The following is a 15,469-nucleotide window of genomic DNA, read 5'->3' on the forward strand; positions in this document are numbered from 1 at the left end:
CTGGAATCATAAGTCACCACCTAATGGTGACACGGCAGAAATGCACCCATTGTTCTTATGGAAGCAAGTAGCTTCCTGGCCATGAGAACCAGTCACAGGAATCCAGTGTTTATATTACAGGGCTGCTATACAGTGGGTTCCAAACCTTCTGCCCCCAGAAAACACTTTAATCTGTGATTTACTTTCTTTGTTGTTTTGCTTTTGCGGAGGGACCTCTGCGTATCTGCTACAGTACCTTCACACTGTGGAGTATTCTGGGATGCATTCTAGCATACAATTGTGCAGGGTGTGGTCCGCTCTTCTGATGTCTAGCTGTCACCCTGTGCAAAATATTAAGAGAGTGATTCTAAACAATTCATTCAACTCTCTGCTGTGGCTGTGTCCTGCAGGAGAAGACTTTAGGGTTACAGTTGCCAACTTTGTTACTGTACCCTGCTCCTGTGCTCTTAATGGCAGCTTGTTCTGCAGCTATTAGCAAGTGATAATACAGTGGTACCTCGGGTTAAGTACTTAATTCATTCTGGAGGTCCGTTCTTAACCTGAAACGGTTCTTAACCTGAAGCACCACTTTAGGGGTCTCCCGCTGCCGCTGCACCACTGGAGCACAATTTCTGTTCTCATCCTAAAGCAAAGTTCTTAACCTGAAGCACTATTTCTGGGTTAGCGGAGTCTGTAACCTGAAGTGTATGTAACCCAAGGTACCACTGTACTTAACTTGCTAAGTAAGGGATTGCTTAGTGGACACTGTCACCAGCTAATAATACCTGCAAACCACACTGCTGTGAAAAGTGGTTCTGTCTGGTTAGTTAGCAACCCAGTTCAAGTCTCAGAGGAACACAGATTGAAAATGACCGTGGTACAGTAATTAAAAGCAACCTTCCCCAGTCTGGGGCTCTCCAGATGTTTTTTGGACCACAACTTCCACCAGCTCCATAAACAGCATGCTGCTCTTCAAAGATCTGTTGCTATCTGAGTTTTCAATAGCACTACTTGGGCTCATCCACATTTCCGTTTGTCCTGTTACCTAGAAAGCAGGGGCTTGAACAGTTTTCTACTTGACCCACAATTTCTAGGCATGAATCCGAGCAATTTCCCCCTTTCCCTGCTCCTTTCCCAGGGAAAACCTGCACTTCAGTGCTAAATTGGAGCAAAATAAAACACAAATTGCCACTGTTCTCCTGGGGAAAAGCAATGGGACAAGCCGAAGTGTGGGTATGTCAGGATTGACTCTAAACATGACTTCCCCCAACGAACCCTTGGAATTGTAATTTAAAGGTGCTGGGACTTGTAGTTCTGAGGGAGAAACTACAGTTCCCAAGATATGGGGGGGGGGGGCATATGCTTTACATGTATGGTGTGTAGTCAGCCATAGAGTTCTTCCTGCTCTATTTGATGCCCACTGGAAATCTGTGAGGTAAATTTGGCCGAGAGGCTGTCCCAAGATCACCCAGTGAGGTGCAGGGCTGGGAGGGTGTTTTGAACCCTCATCTCCCAGGTCCTAGTCCAACACTTTAACCACCACACTATGACCACCATTGGCCACTATGACTTAATAGAAATTCTATGTCTACAAGCAATATGCCCTTCAGGCCCTGTGTGTGGCCTAGATGGACCTAGGGCTGATCCAGCAGGGATCTCCATAAGTCCTCCTTCAAAGATGTTTTCTTTCAGTCCTGTGCTTTTAATGTTGAATATCTTGGCCTTTATTGTGTGCTGCTTTTCCTTTTTTGTAAGTTGTGCTGGGTTTAGCAGCTGGGTTTAAATATGTGGATGATAAAGAGATGTGGGGATCTGGTCCTTTGGATTACTGGAGGCAGAGGGAGAAGACACTGAGGTGGACGTTTGTGCAATCCTAACCATATCTACTCAGAAGTAAGACCTATTGAATTCAGAGGTGCTTACTTCCAGGTAAGTGGAGTTAGGATTGCAGCCTTCACCTGCCTTCGAAAGCCAGCCCCTCTGACCTAAAAGCCTTGCTTCTTAATATTCTGCAGTAGGGGCTGACTGTTTCCTGAACGGTGAGGGGAAAGCGCTCTTGACATGCTCAGAATTGTTCTTCATTGTTACTTCATATGTTCCGTCTAGTGCTGAACTCTCCGGGATTCACATTATGTTCTGGAGTCAACCCTAGCTCAAACTAAACATTGCAAATAGGGCGATGGATGTGAGGCCCTCTAAATCATTCAAGGGACCTCTGGCAGCTTATGGGAAGGCTGTATAAAGATACCCCACACATACACTGTATGGGTCTGTGTGGAGAAACAGCTGCTCTGCCCTGACAGATGCCAGGCAAAGCTGGCACATTCTGGAACCGGAACCTTTTTTCAAATGGGCCTGTCAGAAACTGACCAACAGGGAGTTCTGCTTAGTTACAGGCTGGCTAGTGAATCGAGGGGGTTAAGAAGAGGTGGGCTGCAGCCCCTGTGTGGGGCAGAGGGGTGGCTGACCCAGAAGGGGGTGGGTTTCGAGAAGGGGTGGGTGCGAGGAGGGTGGCAGGCCAATATCAGAGGTAGTTTTAGGGGCTGTGCTGGTCACCGGTGCCATGGGGAGGGGGGAGACCACAATAATGATGTAAATGGAGAGAGAGAGGTGGGGGGGCCCCCCAAATTTTAGTATCGTATTTCCTTGCTAAAATTTGAGAGCCCTGTTTTTCCTCATGGACCACCCTCTGCTGGAACACGCTTAGTCTGTCTATCGGTGCCACCACCTCAGGGCAGATCCACACCTTACATTTAAAACACACAACTCCCCCCCCAATCATCTTGGGAATCGTAGTTTGTTAATGGTGCTGGGAATTGTTGCTCTATGAGCATGGTAGCTACAACTCCCAGGAGTCATTGGGGGAAATCATGTTCTTTAAATGTGGTACCTCGGGTTACATACGCTTCAGGTTACAGACTCCGCTAACCCAGAAATATTACTTCGGGTTAAGAACTTTGCTTCAGGATGAGAAGAGAAATCATGCAGCGGCAGCGCAACAGCAGCAGGAGGCCCCATTAGCTAAAGTGGTGCTTCAGGTTAAGAACAGTTTCAGGTTAAGAACAAATCTCCAGAACGAATTAAGTTCTTAACCCGAGGTACCACTGTATATGGTGTGGATCTACCCTCAGTGTTTACTGCACTGACTGGCAGCTACCCTTCAGGGTTTCCGACTCCTGGTGATGCCAGGGATTGAGCCAGGGACCTTCTGCATGCACAGCATGTGCTCTGGCCCGACCCACGGCCCTTGGGAGCCCCAAAGCACCTGTAAGGCCACAGGATCCCCATCCTTGCTTTTTTCGACTCGGTTTGCCTGGGATTTGGGGGGAAAGGCCTCTGTCCCTTTGGGCCTCTAAGCACTGGTCCACGTGGGCTGTTCTGGGGCAGAGCAAAGGGACGAAGGGTTGTGGGGTTGGGTGGAGGCCTGAGTGCAGGAGGGGAGGGTCTTGAGAATAGCCGGCAGGGGCGGTGCCTGCTGAGTTAGCTCCTCTCCCTCCGATATTTCCCCTTTTGCGCAGGTCTGGCTCTGGCAGCGAGAGAATCAGGGATCGGCCCAAGATGCTGCTGCCGTTGGTGTGGGGATTCTGGTGCCTGACAGCTCTGATGCAAGGAAGGACCACGGCATCTGCTGCCTTCCTGCCCCCCAGCGTGGAGAGGCTCTTCAAGGAGTTTCGCAACATCTTTGAGCAGAGCCGGGTAAGGGAGGAGGATGATGAGAGAGGGAGAGGGGGAGCATCAGAGCCACACACACCCATCCCACATAATAGAAGGGATGCTTCAGATGCTCTGTGAGCATTTGTAATGAGTTGGGTTTTTTTTTTAAAGGGAGGATTCTTGCAATAATCCTGGTTTCCTCTAGCTGATTTGGTCTGCGACTCCCACCAGCCCCAGGTTGGTGGAGGCTGCAGTAAACACTGCACAGCATCTAGGAATTCTGGATGGAATCTGCCCGTCCTTTACATTTAAAGCCCAAGGAAGATCTCAAACAACTTTTCTCCATCTTGTTCTCATTATCATCTGATTCCCCACTACCTGCTCATTCTTTTTCTTGCTCATGATGCACTCAGGTTGCATACGCACAATACATTTAAAACACATTTTCCTTCTCCAAAAAGGGTGGGGTGGGGTGGGAGTCCTGGGAACTATAGTGTATTATTGGTGGTGCTGGTGGCTCTGTGGGAGTAAACTACAGTTCCCAGGATTCTCTGGGGCATGTCGTGTGCTTTAAATAATGATGTGTTCACAGTTAATGTTTGTTTGGGTGTGTGCTTTCCCCTGGAGGTGGATGAGAAAGTGTTCCAGTGCTAATTACATTATGGGAATTTAGAATAGCATCAATTCCCAGCCTTTGGGAATGTAAAATGTTGATTTCTCAGAGGTTCACAAGCAAATCTCTCATGATTTTAAGGTTCAAAAGCTGGGGTTTGGGGGTTAAGAATGCCTAATTCCACATATTTGGAAAGCACAATCCTTAATTTCTGCTTTGAAATTTGAATGCTGAAATTAATACTTTGTGCTGGCATAATAAACCTGTTAAATCTACTCTTGTGAGCAATTTCAGACTTGGTGGTCTTATAGAAGTCTGCATCAAAGTCCTGCCCTGACAGCACAACAGCTTGTGAGCATTTTGTGGGTGTGGCATCTTGTCTTGTTAATTTCAGTTAATTTCCAGGCTGAAACTTCAAGTTTAAATCTAAATTGTTTCTGCCTTGCTGCAGAAATCACACTGACCTGTTTTCCTCCATGAGAATTCTTAGAAGCTGCGGAAAGGGGAGGGTTCTTACCTGCAGGCACTGAGGATTCTGCTAGACATCTTGGGCCTTGGCAGTTAAACAGTTAAGTGGTGCCAGCCATACTTGAGAGGGATCTCTCATCTGAAAGTACCCTTTGATGAAATTGACCAACTACGAACCATTAAGGCTATCATTCTTGGTAGCTGTTCCTCAAATTTGTTTCTTTTTTTTAAAAAAACTCATTGTTATTTATTTATTCAAAAATAAACAGAAGACTAGCAAGAAAACAAACTTATGTTTATTATTATTTTAACTGATTCCTCTGATGAAGGCTACTTTTTGGAGAGAGGGAGAAGATGCTGTTGGGCTTCCAGACCTGTTTATTAATCATTCAACTTGATTTCTTTGCATGAAGTTCGTGGGGCGGAACGACAGTTATGGCTCTTTATTGATCATTTGTTTGTTTGTTTGTTGGAGAGGTTATACGGTGGTTGTGTCAAGCAACTGTTGAATCATGCTTTCCCCATCAGCTTCCTTCTTGTAAAAAGGTCAAATTAGGATGGGCGAGAGGGTATCTTGCACAATTTTGGGGGTGGGGTCCAAATGCATCCCCAGGTTTGCACAATTGAAGTGCAAGTGAAATTCACTTTGAAAAAGAAATGGACTTTTTTGTGGCTAGGAAAGTGATGAGGAAATGAGCGGAAAGGATAAAATACTGGAAGACATGCAAACACTCCAAAAGCGAATTGGAATGAACACGGCACTAACACTCATTGTTGTATAACCTCCCTGCAAACAAATAAAAATGAAGACCGCACATAATCTACCAAATAAATAAAGGCCGCACACAATCTAACCTCTTTGTAAGTTTTGTCCAAGGGAATCAGGATGCTCAATAAGCAGTTCATCTGGAGGGACCCTCTGTCTCCTTTCCCTACATAGTATAATGATCCATTTTTGTCTATTGTGTAGGAGGATGTGCTGGGGAAAGACCAGCTTGAGCCCTCTGTGGATATCAGCAAGCTGCCCTCAAACTATCACAATGAGGAGAAGCACCAGCGGAAAGTGGGGAATGCCACTGTCTACAGCCACCATGAAATCAGCAAAGTGAGTGAGCTATTGAAAACCAAAACCAAAATGAAGAACCATGGATAACTAAGCTCAGTCTACCTCACTGGCTGGCAATTCAATACCTGGGGGATGCAAGTTCTGATCAATATAGCTGGTGGTGTCCAGGCCGTCCCTATCGTTGGGTAGCCATTTGGGGACATCAAATTCTAGACTAAAAGGCATTTTGTCAGTAACATATAAAATATACGCACAAGGCAGCAGAGGACGGCTTAGATGCTCAGCCACAGTCAGCAGAACCCCTTTGGCCAGCCTGGCATAGATCTTAGGTCCTGGACTCCCCGTTGCTTATCTGGCAAGGCTGAACCTTGACATGGTTCTTGAAGCAAGTTCATGTTTCCTGTCAGCTTTCACCCATTCTGACAAATGGCTCTCCGTGTATATATTGCAGCTCAAGCAACCAACCATCCCAACAAAGCCATGGAATAATCTTTTCCCATGTATTCTTTCCCTCCCACAGTCCACCATTGGTATTATATTCTGGTGCATGCTGTCTGGAGACTATGGATTCATTCGTTTCCATGGGTCTAATCTGAGTAGGGTCCCATTGGCACTGTACATATAAAGTGGCATCATACATTAAATTTAAACAGTTAGAGCTTCCTCCAAAGATTCCTGGGAAGTATAGTTTGTTAAGGGGTGCTGAGCACTGTTAGGAGACCTCCGTTGCCCTCACAGAGCTACAATTCCCAGAGTTCCCTGGGCAGAGGAACTGACTGTTGAGCCACGTTGAGAACCACCGCTCTGTGAGGGGAATAAGGGCTCTCTCCAGGTGTTGTTAGACTACAACACCCATAATCCATGTCCCCTGGCCATGTTGTCTAGGGCTGACGGGACAGGCATAGGCTCTCCACCTCTTTCCTAAGGGGGTCGCAAGTCTAGTGCAGGCACTTGAGGACAGCCCCTTGCCCCTGTGAAGCCAAGTCAACTGTCCCCATAGCTCTGTGGAGCCTTGGCCATGAGGATGTTTCTGCTGTCAACCATGCCGCCGCCTCACAAATGTTTAAAAGTAAGGAGGCTTCTTCGCTTGTTCTGTCGCTCCTATGCAGTCTTAATGTTCTCTCAAAATATGCAGATGACTGATAACCGTACAGGAGAGATGGTGTTTTCAGAGAAAACAGTGACTTCTATTGAACAGGCAGACGCCCGCCCAGAGGAGGAGGAAGAGGAGGAGGTCAGTGCATGCTCAGGAGGGTAACAAGCCCACTCACTTTTCCTCACCTAATTTTTTGGTTGCGTGTGACTTGGTGTGTGTGGCAAGCTGTGTGTTAGACTCTATATGCGTCCCTCCAGACCTCTCTCTCTGGCCTTTAGACCTCTCTCCTTCTGTGGGCATACTTCATACCCCCCTTGCATGTCTATGCCGGGCTTGAATATGTCTTAGAACTCTGATCATGCCTCTCAGTTGCCTGGATAGAGAATAGGGAGGGGTAGAAACTAGCCTGATCTACAGGCTTTTACGCTGGGAAGTTTCTAAGTAGGGATGGAAGGCTGCAGTTGCTCTGTGCTTATCTGTCCTCAGCATTTGATACTGGCAGTTCAGTTCAACTATCATGACCAATAAACCTTGTTAGACTAGTGTACCTCTGCTTTCCCCAAAAGGAGGGATGGGTGAACTTCTGGTCCTCTGGATATTGTTGCCCTCATCAGGGGTCAGGGGATGATGGGAGGTGGAGCCCAGCAACATCTGGAGGGCCACAGGTTGCCCCCTCTTTCTCCCCATTCCCGTAGATTGGTCTTTTCCCTATCCCAGGAATTCCTCTTCCTCTGACCCCCTCTTCTCTCCTGGAGGGGGTAAAAGAATGTGGACCCCCAGCTTGGAAACCCTCCCATTTCTCATTCTAAGCATAAAGTCCTTCTCAGGCTGATTCCCACAAACCACTGAGGTAATATCCTCACCCTGGTTGCATTTTATCTGTATTTTTCCAGGAGAAAAAGCCAGTGGCTAGTCAGGAAGAAAATGGCGCTGAGGCAGACAGAGAGAGCACTGGGCTCAGATTCCTCAAGCTGGGCCCACCCCAGCCCAGGCCTAGGCTGACCTTTCTAATCTTCCGCTTGCCCCAGCACCTTAAGAGCAAGCCCATCCCCGAAGCCAACTGGGAAAAGGAAGAGCCGGCCACTGACAGGAGGCACAGGCTGCTGGCCATTCGGAACGGGCTTTTGACAGCCCCCCACCCCATCAAGAAGAAGGCCCTGCCTGTCACCCCAAACCGCAAGCTCCTTCCACGAAAGCATCATTTCCTTTTCTTCTGGCGGAAAATATAAGGCAGGAGGGAAGCCTCTCATTTGCCTGGGCAACAGAGAATGTCTCTGGTTTCCTAGCTATTTCCTCTTTCACATCCACAGGGTGGCAGGCTGGGGAGAGAATCCTCCAAAAGGAGAAAAGGGTTTCTCTCAAATTCTTGAAATAAAAATCTTTCCTTTTGAAAACAAAACCCTGAGAATGAGCAATTTGTATTTTTCTTTTTTTAAAGTTAATGTTATAGAATCAGGTTCTTGGATACAGAATAGCACAGGTAGTACCTCCTGAATCCTGGCCGGGATTCAAAACAACAACAACTCTGTGCTACCACTGCATGTAACAGTGCGCCTAGGCAACATACACAGGTCTCTGCCTGCAAGGAACTTACAATTTAAAATCAACAGTGGGAAAGCAACGCAGGGAGGGAAGAAACATGGGTGTCTGCTGTGAAATGTTCTTAGGCATTGCTACCATCACACCCACACCATGCATTTAAAGCACATGGCTTCCCCCAAAGAACTTGGGGAACTGTAGTTTACTTATCACAGAGTCCAATTCTCAGCACTGTTAACAAACTACAGCTTCCGGGATTCTTATCGGGAGAGGCATGTGCTTTAAATGTATGGTGCAGATGTAACTGTGGAAAAGGTAGGTGTTGAATTTGAAGGGAGAGAGAGAGGTGGCAGCAGTTCCACCCCTCGTATAGCTGGTAGCAAGGGAGTATAATTCTTATTATTTCCACAATAATTCTTCTTACACTTGTCATATTGTCCCTGACCTACAAGCTATAGTAATTACCAGCAGTGTTCGATATTACATCCTCAAACTGTGAGCAGTTTGTTCTGTTCTGTTGGTTTCAATGAGAGCAGCCCAACTCCCCCACTGAAATCAACGGCCCGTCAGGTTACTTCAATTTTGCTCTCCTCTTTGATTACACCCAGCCCTGTTCAGAAATAGCAACATTTGGCTCTAAGAAAACAGACTGAAATTGTCTCTGTGCAGAGAGGAAGGAAAAAATAGAGAAATATATATATACACACACACCCTTTCTAGCACTTTCTTCTTGTAGCAGGCTGGGAAATGGTTGGTTAGACCTAAAACCTGGCCTGTAAGTTAAATCTGTCTGTGCTGGGGTGTTCAAAGTTCTGAGCCAAGGTAACCCATTTTTCCCCATTAGTCTTGGTTTCAGGCTCACTGTCTATAATCAAAAGGCCTCACAACATGGAATAAAACATTACATTACCAAATATATATGAAATTTTGAAATAAAGATATGCAGAATCATTTCCACACAGAACAAAATTTGGTATTTGAGCAGCTAGAAGGAGTTAAATTGGATAGTCACCAGCCCAGGAAACAGCAATCGACTGAATAAATTTGTACTGATTGATGCTCAACATTAAATAAAGATATTCCATATGCAATAGAATCACAGAGTTGGAAGGGACCCTGAGGATCATCTAGTTCAACCCCCTGCAATTCAGGAATATGCAGCTGTCCCATACGGAGATCAAACCTGTGACCTTGGTGCTATCAGCACCATGCTCTTTTGTATTTCCCCCCCTGTAAAAACAATAAAAATTAAATCATTTTTGTTATTGTTTTTACAGAAAAACACGAGCGAGAAAATAAACAAGAACAAAATACCGCCCTGCTTGAGACAGAGTAGAGCAACTTGTTAATCTGATAACAGGAAGCAAATTCTTGTTAAAATCTGAAAACTCAGTATATGACTAGCCGCTTCAACCGCAACCTTGTTCTTGGCTCGCTATATAGTTATGTACCAAGAAAAGCTGTACTCTGCGACTGGAATAAATTACAAAAGAACAAATAAGCCATACGTTTCTATGCATGTGTGATGGGGAGATGCAGAAACCTACGCAGGGCATTGACACTCCATCCATTGGAAATCACTCACCCAAATGAATTTCTGAGGTTTTATCTGGCACTTCACTCTTCCTTTCAAATCGAACAGGTTACACACTTGCATCAAAAAAGGAAACCTGAACTAAAAGAGGTTTCCCACATTATGTCTTCTTTTTGAAGAGAAAACCAACCACCAAGAGATCATTATGCATCTGACTGTCATACCAGACCATACTTAAAACTATGGTATTTTCCAGCTGTGCTTTATGTGTGTGTCTCCTGTATGTAAGAGTAAGAATTGAAACAATTCTCCAAACGGGTGCTGTACATTGGAAGGCGACACTCAGCATCCTGTGTTCGCCACACCTGTGGAGGATTATTGTGGAGATAAATGGCACAAACATTTTAAGACAAACATTTGTGTACTGTACTAGAAATGCCGCTTCCAAACTGAAGTATCGTATTTTTTGCTCTATAAGACTCACTTTTTCCCTCCTAAAAAGTAAGGGGAAATGTGTGTGCGTCTTATGGAGCGAATGCGGGCTGCGCAGCTATCCTGCTGTTCTGGCTTCTGGGATTCAGATTTTTTTTTTCTTGTTTTCCTCCTCCAAAAACTAGGTGCGTCTTGTGGCCTGGTGCGTCTTATAGAGCGAAAAATATTCAGGAGAAAAAATATTGCAGGAGAATTTGTGGCATGTACAGCAAAACAGCTGGTGTGCCTAAGAGGGATAAGAGGTTTATTTGCAATTTTCTGACTGTCTTTCATGTGCTCCAAGCACTGCTCGTGTGGGTGCTTTCTTTTTGTCTAACTGAATTCTTCCATGAGGTGGAAGAGGTGACAAGATAGCCTCTTGAGGCTGCTGTGTTTTTGTTTTCTTTATTTATTACATTTATACCCCCTCTCCAAAGAGCTCAAGGTGGCATACTTGGTTCTCTTCCTCCCAATTTTATTCTCACAACATCCCTTTGAGGTAGAGAGACTGTGACCGGCCCACAGTCACTCAGTGTGAGTTTCATGGCCAAGTGGGAATTGAACCCTGGTCTCCTGGGTCCTATTCCAGCACTCTAACCACTACACCACACTGGGTCCGGGTTCCACACAAGTGTTGGTAACATTAAAAGCTTTATCAATACAGTTCTCTAGCAGGGCTCTTGATGAAGGCCTGCAGCAGAGCTTCTCCTAGTCCAGGAGCAGCGAAGCTCAGGCTGGCGACCAAATGTGACCCTACAAGGCCTCATTAAATAGCCATCAGGACTTTCTGTAGGCTGCACACCCTCCCTATGAGTTCACCAGTTCTGCTCCACAATCTTCTTGAATGCTTTTGCCAGCTTCGGAAGATGTGCCCTTGAACTATGGTCCTTGCTTTCCTGGATGCAGGTTGTATAGGAATCTGGCCTTTCGAAGTCACCACTGTTGACTCCACCCCTGGCATGTGGCCCTTGGAAGGCTGCCCAGAAGGGAATGTGGTCCTTGGGCAAAAAAAGTTTTTCCCACCCCTGTCCTAGTTCAAGGGAAGCAAGGAATGGGAGAGCTTGGAGCCCGTTCTTAAGCGCACAGTTAAATTCCCTATGACTGAATACAATGCTAGCTGGGAATATACATGGGAAATGGAGCTGTTTATATTCTGGTGTGGGACGCGGGTGGCGCTGTGGGTTAAACCACAGAGCCTAGGACTTGCCGATCAGAAGGTCGGCGGTTCGAATCCCCGTGACGGGGTGAGCTGTCGTTGCTCGGTCCCTGCTCCTGCCCACCTAGCAGTTCGAAAGCACATCAAAGTGCAAGTAGATATATAGGTAGCGCTCCGGTGGGAAGGTAAACGGCGTTTCCGTGCGCTGCTCTGGTTCACCAGAAGCGGCTTAGTCATGCTGACCACATGATCCGGAAGCTGTATGCCAGCTCCCTCGGCCAATAAAGCGAGATGAGCGCCACAACCCCAGAGTTGGTCACGACTGGACATAATGGTCAGGGGTCCCTTTACTCTTTACCTTTATATTCTGGTGTGCATTCACAAATAAAGTTTGCAGTAACCATTAATATTGCAGAGCAATCTATGGGAAACTTACAGGTTTGAGCTGAGGTAGGGAGAAGTCCCATCCTAGTAGCCAGCTAAGATGCTCCACAGAAGCCAACTGCAGTCTTAAATTCAGCCATTACCCAGCAACGAAATAGGGAACTTGCTAGTGCAATGGTCTTGTAGCCCTTTTTAAATATGTCCTTCCTCTCCAGCAGGAATGTGTGAGTGACAGTGACTGCCAAAAGGACCAGTTCTGCTTTAAGTCCTTCCTTGCTTCCCGGTGTCGGCAGTGTAAGGTCAAGAATACAGTGAGTACGCTCAACTTTGCTGCCAGAACTGTCCCTGGAAAATATTTCTACTGCAGAGAGGGGTATTCTAAAACGAGAGGCTCCAAAGCAAAAGTCTTTCCACAAGAGTGCTGGCAACCTGCAGTCCTAGGCTGCATGTGGCCCTCTGCCTAATTTCAAAAGCTCTCGAATGTGATCAGTTCAGGCCTCTGGCAAGAGGAATCTGCCCGTCCCCTGACAAACAGCCTGCTGGCCAGGAAGAGAGCAAGAGTGAGAAAGAATAAAAGGGTATCGGAAAAAGAGAGAAAAGGTCCTGTGCAATTTTGGTATTAGTCTGCTCATATTTTGAAATGCAAACACAGAAGCTGGCCTTTTGAGTAGCATATCCTGAATAAATAAAATAAGGCAGGGTCTTTTCACTGGTAGTGCCTTGTATTTTAAATGAATTTTCTAGTTTGAACTTCAGAAAATAAATACTGTGTCGTCATCATGCTTTGTCTCCTAGATATGCAGGAAGGACAGGGAATGCTGTCTGGGATACCTATGTGTGTGGGGCAGGTGTGCAAAAGGTGTGAGCCGTGGTCAGAGCGGAACAAGATGTGACCCACTCCAGGACAAGTGTGCTCAGGGGCTGTGTTGCACCGCCAGCAACTGTAAGATGGTTTTTGTGTACACATGCCTCTCTGGCATGCTAATCTACTTCCTCCTACCCTCGTATTTGGTCTGCTCATATTTTGTGATGTTGACTGCTTTACTTGGAGTTGCGTGAAAACTTTTAAACTGAAAGTACCAATTCCTGGTGGGACGCAGGTGGGGTTGTGGGTTAAACCACAGAGCCTAGGACTTGCCAATCAGAAGGTCGGTGGTTCGAATCCCCACGACGGGATGAGCTCCCGTTGCTCGGTCTCTGCTCCTGCCAACCTAGCAGTTTGAAAGCACGTCAAAGTGCAAGTAGATAAATAGGTAGCGCTCCAACGGGTGCACTGCTCTGGTTCTCCAGAAGCAGCTTAGTCATGCTGGCCACATGACCCGGAAGCTGTACGCTGGCTCCCTTGACCAATAAAGTGAGATGAGTGCCGCAACCCCAGAGTCGGTCACGACTGGACCTAATGGTCAGGGATCCCTTTATCTTCACCTTTTTACCAATTATTGGGGACTATAATCCAGATTGAGACCACGGTGCACGTGGAGAGACAGTTAACCTTTGCCTCTCACACCATGGTCCTGATATAACCCCTGTCCTCATTCTCACCATCAGTAAGCCAAGAGCAGGCATTGGTTATAGCTTGTGTTTGGTTTGGGCTACTGAAACAAACCACAGGACTGGATTTGCACATAATGCTAAGAGACTAACTATGGTTTAGCTCCCAGTAGCATGGCAGAAGCAGGACAAGGAGAGGAGCTAAGCGGCTGAATTTTTCTAAATGTGCACCAGTATATTTTACTTTATGGATTTTTTTCACATAATCCTTTATAATCTCTATCCTATCTCCAACACAGCTCTCCCGTTCCCAGTCTGCACTCCTTATCCAAAGGAAGGGGAAGTATGCCAGATTCCCACCAGTTCCCTCTTTGGACTGATGGGTTGGGGCAGCCTCTCAGCCTTTCCCAAACCTAGCCAGTCTTGCCCATGTGCCCAAGGGCTGAAGTGCAGAGCTAAAAGGTAAGGAGGATTCTGTCTCTGTAGAATTCTTCACAAGAGAAAGCTGCAACTAAAGTAGCTGCAAGACTGTCTGTTTTGCATTGTTTTAGTTTTGTTTTAAGTGTATCTGCTGTTTCTTGCGTTTTTAACAAGGTTGGGTTTTGTTTGTTTTTTGCTTTTTATTGTACATCACATTAAGACAGTTGTACAGAAGGCAGTTAGTAAATTTATTACAATAATAATACCCCAATGAACCATGTGCTAATAAAATTGTACTCTGTTTTGCAAGACTGATTTAAGATAAAATAAATGAAGTCTTATATTATTGCATTTGCTTCACATATTGTTTTAGGATACTCTGCAATTAATGTTGATTGGACTGGGATGATCCCCTGCCCCGTATTTTTCCATGTATAAGACGCCTCCTGTTTTTCGGGACTTCAATTTAAGAAAATGGGGGGAGATTGCCCCGTGTATAAGATGACCCACAGTTTTTCACATAATTTTAAAGTAAAAAAAAACTAGTCTTATACATGGAAAAGTACAGTGTGGGGGGGTGCTCATTTCCTGTTTATGGGGGGACGCAGTGGTATGCATACCCCTAAACATTTTGTGAATCTAAGTTTGGCCTCATTGAGGGGCAGTATTTCAATACGAGTAGGAAGACTTTTTTTTTAGAAAAAAGCACTGTATGTATAAATATAGTGTGTGTGTGTGTGTGTGTGTGTGTATGAGAGAGAGAGAGACACTCATTCAGTCTTGTCAATCGGTTGCTTTCTCTCCTAGATATACAACAGTTTCCACATGTGAAAATCCAGAGAACAGTGTGGATATTAGTAGACCAGAGCAACAGCTCTCTTTCTACCAGCCAATCCTGATGCGTCGTGACAAAGAGGATGCTTATTACGATGACTCTGTGCAAGATGGCCAACTGGCATTAGTCAATCTGCCCAGATCTCCTTATTCCATGGAAGATATTGGCCAACCAAAGGGGCTCAGTGAAGACTATGACGAGAAAAGGCAGTTGCCATGGGAGGAAGATATGGCTGATCCCAAACAAGCAGATTTCCAGGAACTCAAGCAATTGGCCAATGAAATGGGGCAGTACATTGGGCCTGGCTTTTACTAATTAAATTGTTTTTGGCCCATGATTTAAATAGCTTGTTACTCTTCAATGCTCACAACCCTTTTTATGCTTATCATCTTAATCTCTGTATTTTCCCTCATAATCCACTTATTTCTAGATTCCATTCAGCAAAAAGAAAAAAACGTTTTTGTTAATTAAATCATTCACACCACTAGCTGTGCAAATGTTGCTTTGTTCGCAATGCAGATTTATTTATTTAAGCTATTTATACACTGCTTAATTACCAAAGTCTCTTATTCTTTACACCGAAGAAATTTATTCAACAGTGGGAACTGTTAAATATTTATATCTAAAAAGAACATCTGCATTCTGAAAATCCCATCTTCCGTACACTTTTAGGCTAATGGTTCAGCTTTGGCAGGAAATGGCAAGAGAACTAGGAAGCTGACAAGTTACTTTTGGTAGACTTGCTTATAGTATACAGTACATT

General features: G+C 45.5%; 1 protein-coding gene across 6 annotated transcripts; it reads left to right on the forward strand.

Annotated features, from left to right (window-relative positions):
* Positions 1 to 1,390: 1,390 nt before the first annotated feature.
* Positions 1,391 to 15,190, forward strand: DKKL1 (dickkopf like acrosomal protein 1). 6 transcript variants are annotated; one of them, XM_083411470.1, is made up of 8 exons: positions 1,391 to 1,414; positions 3,498 to 3,675; positions 5,685 to 5,819; positions 6,916 to 7,014; positions 12,176 to 12,271; positions 12,756 to 12,903; positions 13,751 to 13,913; positions 14,679 to 15,190. In XM_083411470.1, exons 2-8 carry the CDS (start codon positions 3,538 to 3,540, stop codon positions 15,019 to 15,021), a joined length of 1,122 nt encoding a protein of 373 aa, XP_083267596.1. In that variant the 5' UTR covers positions 1,391 to 1,414; positions 3,498 to 3,537; the 3' UTR covers positions 15,022 to 15,190. The 6 variants fall into 6 exon arrangements, with proteins under 6 accessions (XP_083267596.1, XP_083267595.1, XP_083267592.1 ...); XM_083411469.1 differs by lacking the exon at positions 1,391 to 1,414 and adding an exon at positions 1,573 to 1,729; XM_083411466.1 differs by lacking the exon at positions 1,391 to 1,414 and adding an exon at positions 2,176 to 2,474.
* Positions 15,191 to 15,469: the final 279 nt, after the last annotated feature.

Source organism: Podarcis tiliguerta, assembly GCF_965153285.1.
Source record: "Podarcis tiliguerta genome assembly, chromosome: 13".
Lineage (NCBI taxonomy): Eukaryota > Metazoa > Chordata > Lepidosauria > Squamata > Lacertidae > Podarcis > Podarcis tiliguerta.